The sequence below is a fragment of the Pipistrellus hanaki genome (assembly GCF_964339955.1).
Source record: "Pipistrellus hanaki genome assembly, chromosome: X".
Classification (NCBI taxonomy): domain Eukaryota; kingdom Metazoa; phylum Chordata; class Mammalia; order Chiroptera; family Vespertilionidae; genus Pipistrellus; species Pipistrellus hanaki.
The window spans coordinates 8,265,662-8,274,332 of record NC_140524.1 but is presented as its reverse complement, the minus strand read 5'-3'; the positions used below and the strand labels follow the sequence as shown (position 1 = coordinate 8,274,332).

General features: G+C 48.8%; 1 protein-coding gene across 4 annotated transcripts in view; it reads right to left on the bottom strand.

The window, feature by feature from the left end:
- GNL3L (G protein nucleolar 3 like) overlaps positions 1-8,455 on the bottom strand; it is a 37,415-nt gene extending 28,960 nt beyond the window's left edge. The window contains exons 1-2 of one of the 4 annotated variants that reach the window (XM_084871075.1): positions 8,338-8,455; positions 4,884-4,942 (exon numbers count right to left, since the gene is read on the bottom strand). In XM_084871075.1, coding sequence (XP_084727201.1) covers positions 4,884-4,902 — 19 coding nt within the window. In that variant the 5' untranslated portion in view covers positions 4,903-4,942; positions 8,338-8,455. Of the gene's footprint in view, positions 1-4,883; positions 4,968-8,337 lie in introns of all 4 variants that reach the window. The other 3 variants (XM_084871076.1, XM_084871077.1, XM_084871078.1) reach the window with 3 other exon arrangements.
- Positions 8,456-8,671: the final 216 nt, after the last annotated feature.

The following is an 8,671-nucleotide window of genomic DNA, read 5'->3' as shown; positions in this document are numbered from 1 at the left end:
TATTCTGTTTCTCAGATTTTTAATTCACTTGATTTTTAGATTCACTTGTTGATAGATATGTATTTGTTGATCATAATTTTTATCTTTACTTTTTTCTTCTTCCTCTTCTTAAAGAATACCTTTCTAAACTTAAACTTCTAACGCCACTTCTTCAAAATAGACTCGCCCAGGCCATGGTATTTTGTGGAAGAGCCACACTCAAGGGGCCAAAGAGCCGCATGTGGCTCTCAAGCCGCTGTTTGCCGACAACGGGGCTAGGACATTAAAAATATTTTTTAACAAGAAAAATAAAGAGGGAGGAAAATCCTGCTCTTTAGACTGTTGCTATGCCTGTCACTTTTCCTCATTTATGGAAGCACAGGGCTCAGAGCGTTACTTTCAACCCAACTCCTGCCACCATCAACCTGGGTAACTGGCAATCTCTGGGCCCCTTCCAACACTCCAGAACATTCTTCACTTCCTCAACATTCTCACCTCCAGGTACCTGCACTCCATGTAGCCACCTGCTCACCCCCTATGGTGAATCGGTGATCATCATCTCTAACTGCTTGTACTTCAGAAAGCCTCCATTCTGTTCCTTATTCATCAGCCATCCCTTCCTTCCCTGTCAGCTCACATTCAGTCTGTCATTACAATGGATTATACACTGAGTGGCCAGATTATTATGATCTCTGAACACATAATAATCTGGCCACTCAGTGTATATCCTATATAATAAAGGGCTAATATGCAAATTGTCCCCTCGACCAGTTCGACCAGCAGGCAGGCCAGCCAATCACCCATGTGCCGTCTACCCCCCTGGCCAGGCTGTCCAGACCCCACCCATGCACGAATTCACGCACCGGGGCACACACTCTGAGTGGCCAGATTATTATGATCTCTGAATGAATAGTAATCTGGCCACTCAGTGTATATCTGTGCCACCATTCACTGATCGGTGTAAATCTTCTCAGTGATAAAACACACCTTCCTCTTGCTTTTTTAAATATATTTTTATTGATATCAGAAAGGAAAGGGGTGGGGGGAGAAACATCAATGATGAGATAGAATCATTGGTCAGCTGTCTCCTGCACACCCCCCACTGGGATTGGAGCCTGCAACCCGGCATATGCCTTGACCAGGAATCGAACTGTGACCTCCTGGTTTATAGGTCGATGGTCAACCACTGAGCCAGCCAGGCTGGGTGCACCTTCCTTTTTCTTAACCATTCAAAAACGTCCAACAAAAACAAAACATAAACACAAAAAACGTCCAACAGTTGAAACCGTATCTGAACACTCTTTGTAGGGCTCCTCAGTAACGTTCCCAGATTTAATCACTGTGATTTCCATTTGGATCCATGGTAGCTCTGGCTATACTACCCAACATTCCCCCACCTACCACTGTAATCGTCCCAGTGACTCATGACACACTTCAGTTGCAATTCACCGCTGAAAGCCTTTGTGTTGTGTGCACATGGAAAGTGTTTCTATTCAATATAATGTTCACCGTTTCCCCCACTAATATAAATGTGTATGATTGCTCTTAACAGGTCAGAGCGTTCCCAAATAAGGTGCACTTTGAGAGGCCTTCCATCCATCCTTGGCCCTAGCCACTCTAGTCCCCTCACTGTAATAAGAAACCACTTGCCGAAACCGGTTTGGCTCAGTGGATAGAGCGTCAGCCTGCGGACTGAAAGGTCCAGGTTCGATTCCAGTCAAGGTCATGTACCTTGGTTGTGGGCACATCCCCAGTAGGGAGTGTGCAGGAGGCAGCTGATGGATGTTTCTCTGTCATCGATGTTTCTAACTCTCTATCTCTCTCCCTTCCTCTCTATAAAAAATCAATAAAATGTATTTAAAAAGAAAAAAAGAAAAAAACACACCATATGCCCTAGCCCAGTGGTCAGCAAACTGTAGTTCGCAAGTTGTGGTTTGTCGCTCTGTTGACTAATGAGTTAGTCAACCACTGCCCTAGCAGGTTTTGTTCAGTGGTTAGAATGTTGGCCCGTGGACTGAAGGGTTGAGGATTCGATTCCAGTCAAGGGCAGATACCTCAGATGCAGGCTTGGATCCCTGGCCCATCGTGGAGTGTGCAGAAGGCAACCAATGGATGTGTCTCTCCCACATTGATGTTTCTCTCTCTTGTCTCTCCCCCACTCCACTCTCTCTAAAAATCAACGGAAAAAATATCCTCTAGTGAGGATTAACAACAAAAAGAAACCACTGCCTGGCCGGTGTCGCTCAGTGGTTGAGCATCGAGCCATGAACCAAGAGGTTACCAGTTCCATCACCAGTGAAGGCACATGCCTGGGTTGCAGGCTCGATCCCCAGTAGAGGGTATGCAGGCAGCCAACCTTTGCTGTTTCTCTCATCTTTGTTTCTATCTCTCTATCCTTCTCCCTTCCTCTCTCCCTTCCTCTCTCTCTCTCTCTCTCTCAAAAAAAAAAAAAAGAAATCAATAAAAAATATTTTTTAAAAAGAAACCACTACATGAGTTTATCATGCATCCTTCAGTTTCTTTATGCAAATGCAAATACACACTGAGTGGCCATATTATTATGATCTCTGGACACATAATAAACTGGACACTCAGTGTATATTCTTATTTCCCCCTATTTTCTCCCAAAAAGGTAATATAATCGTCAGCAACTTGCTTTTCCACTTAAATCCTGGAGATCTTTCCATCTAATAGTTTTTCCATACAGTATTCCCATATACTATTTCCTCATTATTTTAAACTGCCAGGGTTCTATTGTATGCATATACTCCTTAACTAGCTAATTATGATCTTCTTTATCATTACCAATAATTTTATTATAACCTGGTATTTGATGTTCTTAAATATAGTTGACTTTGTTCATTTTTCTCGTGTTACTTGAAAAACATTATTACTTGCTTTTGGTATTAACATACACTTTTTATGATTATATAAAGTAAACATATTGACTTTTTTTTTCATCACACAGGCAGGGCCTCCATTCACAGAATGCGGGGCTCCTGGGGTGGTACAATCCTCATCCAGTCTATCCAGTGTGCTATCCACAGTGCCAGACACTGTGCTAGGTCTCTTACTTATTTTAAACCATTAAATTCTTATAAAAACACTATTAGGGAGATACTGTTTTTTAATCCTCACCTGAGGGTATGTTTCTATTGATTTGAAAGATAAAGGGGGCCAGAGAAAGAGTGAGAAAAACATGGATCACTTGCCTCCCATATGCACCCTGATGGGGAATTGAACATGCAATCTGGGTATGTGCCCTAACCAGAAATCAAATCCGCCACCTTTTGGTCCAACCAATTGAGCCATGCCGGCCAGAGCTAGGCAGATACTATTATGCTATTAGGTAAGTACTATTCTTATCCCATTGTGTAAATAAAGAGACTGAAGTTAAGTATCTTGCCTAAGACCACACAACTAGTAAGTGGAAGAGCGAAGATTCAAACTCAATCTGGCTCCAGAGTCCATTCTCTTAGCCACAGGTACAATATATGGTACCAACTTAAAGGTACAACTTAAAAAAGAAAATGTTAGTGTTCCAGACAGTGTGATACAGTATTTACTACTATTCAACTCAGATCAAGTCACTTAACTTTGCTGAGACTGTTTCTCATCTATAAAATGGGATTGGGAGATAAGGGGAGCCTTACCTCACAAGTTAAGAGACAACAATGATCCTAATATATAAAAACCCTGGGTCTGTCACATCCACGACTGGGGGCTCGACCAATCGGAAGTCAGTCCTGCAGTTGGTGCTGGGTTGCCATGGCGACCAAGTACTGACTGCTATGGCTACTGTTATGCCCCAGCACTGACTGCTGAGGGGGCTGCGAATCAGGCCCAGAGAGAGCCCTAAAGAGAGAAGCAAGGTCTGATCCGTAGCCTTTGTGGCAGCTGTTGATCAGCACTTGCCTCTCTCTCCTCCTCTCTCTTTCTCTCCAGGCCTGGCCAGCAGCTGCACTTCCATTTCTCTCCAGGCCTCCACTGGGGCTGCTGATCAACCCTGTCTTTCTGATCAGGCCCCATTGATAGGCCCAGAGATACTGACTGACATAGAAACCGACCAATCAGAACCAAATTAAGAAACCGACCAAGCAGAGGCAGGCACCTCTCCAATGGGGGGTGAGACAGGCCAGCAGGAGGGCAGTTGGGAAAGACCAGGTCAGCAAGGGAGAGCAGTTGGGGGCAATTGGGCCAGCAGGGGGGCAGGCAGGTGTTAATCAGGGCGGCAGGGGAGTGGTTAGGGAGTGATCAGGCTGGCTGGAAGGCGGAAGCGGTTAGGAGCAATCAGGCAGGCAGGCAGGCAGGCAGGCAGGCAGGCAGGCAGGCGAGCGGTTAGGAGCCAGCAGTCCCGGATTGTGAGAAGGATGTCCAACTGATTATTTAGGCTCGATCCCACGGGGCAGCTTAGGAGACAGGTTCAAATCTGCAGACTTTCTTCCTGTCAGACATCCCCCGAGAGGGTCCCAGATTGGAGAGGTGCAGGCTGGGCTGAGGGACACCCACCCCCACCCCAGTGTACGAAATTTTTGCAAATCAACCAAACAACAGAATGACCGGTCTGTGAAATGCACTGACCATCAGGGGGCAGATGCTCAATGCAGGAGCTGTCCCCAGGTGGGAAGCCTGTGGCAGCACTAAGGATGTCCGACTGCCAGCTTAGGCCCGCTCCCTAAGTGTCAGTGAGACATCCTCGGAGGGCTTAAGGACTGCAAGAGGGCACTGGCTGGGCTGAGGGAACCCCCCCACCAGTGCACAAATCTTGTGCACTGGGCCTCTGGTACCATATATAAAAGACATTCAGAGTGATCTGGTACATTATGGGCAATTTTTAAAAGTTGCCATGAAACATGAATATTCACTATCATTTAGAATGGAGAGGGGTGATCCAAGAAACTCACTGTGTCTAAGTTTCATCATGATGAGCAGCTTAGGAGATGGGTTCGAATCCGCAGGCTTTCTGTCAGAATGGAAGCAGAACCAATCTGAAGACAGGAGTGGGGAACCACAATGCCATAAGCCTCCTCTGAGCGCCCCCAAAGGCAAACTAAAACGTTCAAGAACACGAGGAAGCCTTCACAATTCATAAGGAACTCGGAGAAGGGACTGTACTGGAGCTGGGGCCTGGCATGGCTGAGTCCACACAGGGAAGGCAGGTCACACTACCCAAAGGAGGCCCGGTCTAAACCTCTCTCTCTGGGGGGAGTCAATGCCACAATGCATCGGATGGGGTCCTTGGTCCTTCCTTCTCCACCCTGTAGGTAAGGGAGCGGCACTAAGCATCTCTACACTGAGTTGCAAAAACAATCTAGCTAGCCAAAACCAGTTTGGCTCAGTGGATAGAGCATTGACCTGGGGACTCAAGGGTCCCAGGTTTGATTCTGGTCAAGGGCATGTATCTTGGTTGCGGGCACATCCCCAGTGGGGGGTGTGCAGGAGGCAGCTGGTTGGTGTTTCTCTCTCATTGATGTTTCTAACTCTATCCCTCTCTCTTCCTCTCTGTAAAAAATCAATAAAATATTTTTTTTAAAAAGAACAATCTAGCTCTACATTAGGTTTTTTTAGTACTTCCTTTCCCAAGTACAGGGTGTTCTGGGTCTCATCTATCTAAGCATGTTGGGAAAGACAAATCCCAAAAAAAGGGACCCCAGAATAGGGTTTTTTATGTATGTATGCGGACCGAGGTCAGTGCACAACCTTGGGGGAGGGGAGAAAACTTATGCCTGCATGTGTGGTTGGGGTCTGTTTCTTAGTGACTGGGGGGGACAGAATGCCTTCTGTCCCTCGACTCCTGGGTGCAGAGGAACTGGGGAAACTGGTACTGTGGCTGTGTGTGTCTCTACTGCCTGGGGGAGGATAGGTCTGATCATCTAAGTCACCTGTGTCAAACACAAGGCCCACGGGCCAAATCCAGCCCGCCAGGCCTTGCAATGTGGCCCGCACCGCGCTGTCATCACTGCACTCCGCTGTCAGTTTATGACATTGTCAGTTTATGACTGTTCAGTAAACCATTTGGCCCGCGATTTAGGCTGGATTTTAGATTTTGGCCCCTTCTCTGATTGAGTTCGACACCCCTAATCTAAGTTATACAAAGGGTGGTCCTAGGCCTCTTTCCTGGGGGTGGTCTGTGGGATAGGACTGATATGCCTGTGTTCGCTACAAGGTAACATTAGTGCCACGCTAACAAAGGGGGGGCTTATGCTGCTTTGCATGAGTGGGGTCTGCACCTTGCGTGCTGTGGGCTATTCCAGACCCTTCCATGGGAGGTGGAATGGGGAAGATCTATTTACCAGTGTACTACCATGTTTCCCCGAAAATAAGACATCCTCCGAAAATAAGACCTAGCGCATGGAAAGATAAGACATCCCCTGAAAATAAGACCTAGCGCAACTTTGGGAGAAAAAATTAATATAAGACACTGTCTTATTTTTGGGGAAACAGGGTAGCATTGAAGGGAACAAGACATCTGTTTCCCAGCAGGGGGGTGGCAACCCAGCTATAAATTCTGTGGCCTGGCCCTTACTCTTGGGGGGCAGAGGGTGTTCCTGTGTTTTAAACTTGGTGGTCCTGTGTTTTCCCCCTGGATAGAGAGAAATTATGCTCCTCTACCTTGGGTAAGTGGGGAGCCCGTATACAGGAACTGTGGGTGATCAATCAGCGGTGTCATTGCCTCTCAACACTGCAGAGAAGGGGAGCTCTGCCGAAACCGGTTTGGCTCAGTGGATAGAGCGTCCGCCTGCGGACTGAAAGGTCCCGGGTTCAATTAAGGTCGGGGGCATGTACCTTGGTTGTGGGCACATCCCCAGTAGGGGTATGCAAGAGACAGCTGATCGATGATTCTCTCTCATTGATGTGTCTAACTATCCCTCTCTCTTCCTCTTTGTAAAAAATCAATAAAATATATTTTTTTAAAAAGGGGGGGGGCCTCTGTTCCCTTTGAGGCTCTTCTTGCTACATTTGATGATTCTATTTTTTTTTAAATATATTTTATTGATTTTGTACAGAGAGGAAGGGAGAGAGATAGAGAGTTAGAAACATCGATGAGAGAGAGTCACTGATCAGTTGCCTCTTGCACACCCCCTACTGGGGATATGCCTGCAACCAAGGTACATGCCCTTGACCGGAATCGAACCCGGGTCCCTTCAGTCCCCAAGCCGACGCTCTATCCATTGAGCTAAACCGGTCCCGGCATACATTTGATGATTCTAAATCCTTGGGGGGGAGTCGTTCTCTGTCTACCTCAAAAGGAGAACAAATCTAAACCCCTCTACGCTGGGAGCCCCACAAGAGACAGATTTGAGAACCTCTTTGTGGGGTAAGGTCTATTACAGTTTGCTGTGGGGCGTTTTTGGGGTCCTCACAGATTCAGTAAATCGGCACCTCCTTCAAGAGTGGTCTGAATTTTCCCCAGTGGGTACTCACGCTAGCCTAGGAGGAGGAAATCTGCCGGGTTCGTTTCCCCTTAGCCTGAGCCTTGTGCCTCCCATCACTGGGAAAGGGGTGATCTATCAATACAATCTCTGCAGGAGTGGGGGCGGGGCTTCCGTCAATTAGCTACACCAGACCGAAGCTTGGGGGTCTCTAGGTCTTGACACAACGGGAAGGACTGTTCTCCCACTCGGTATATTAAGTTCCACTTCACTGGTGATCGGGCGGGCGTAGGAGGGACTATATCAAAGTCCCTGTCCTAAGAGAAGAGGTGCGTGGAGGCGGATCTGTGTGCCTTGGTGCTCATAGAGGTCAGCGCGGTCAGCCCAGGGAGGTCTCTACAGGGGTGATGTCGCCACACCTTGGGGCAGGGAGGCAGACACCTGTCTGCACCAGGAGAGTGCGGACTGGAGCCTCACTGTCATGAAGGGAGGAGGAGCCTATGACTCTATACAGTGGTTCTCAACCTTTCTAATGCCGCGACCCTTTAATACAGCTCCTCATATTGTGGTGACCCCCAACCATAACATCATTTTTGTTGCTACTTCATAACTGTAATGTTGCTACTGTTTCGAATCGTGATGTAAGTATCTGGTTTTCCGATGGTCTTAGGCTCTACAGCAGCGGTTCTCCACCTGTGGGTCGCGACATTAAAAAGGCTTTTAGGGTCTACAGTGTGTACCGGGTCTGCGCTGTCTAAACGGGGTGGGGCCGTGCCCCTCTGCTCCGCAGGAGCGCATTGGGCGCCTGTCCACGTGCACAGCGATCCCTGACTTCATCCGGGCCCTTCACCCTGGAAGGCAGCCGGCTCTTCACCTCCCTATTCCCGGGCGGAGGGCACCTCTTGCTTGCCCTCACACAGCCAACCCTTACCGCGCGGCCGGCTGGGCGCGTGCTCAGCGCGGAAAACAGAGAGTCGTCCCTTACCTCCACTTCCGGCGGGGAGCAGCGAGGAGAGGCTGGAAAGACAACGCAGTTGGCCCAGAGGCTGCGCTCGCGCCGCCGGGTGCCGACTTCCGGTTCCCAGGCTCCCGCCTCTAGCTCCGCCCACTGTGCGCCGCGAGGGGCGGGGCTTCGGATTGACTGGTCGCGCCCGCCCGTCCCTGCCCCGCAGCCGCGGTGGCCCCGCCCCCCGGCGGCCCGGAAGGGAAAGGAAACAGGCCGAGGCGGGGAAGAGGGGATGGCGGGCGGGGCTAGCGGCGGCAACGTGGGAGCCCGGATTTTCCCCGCTGTCCTCAGCCAAGGCGTGTCCCCGAAACGC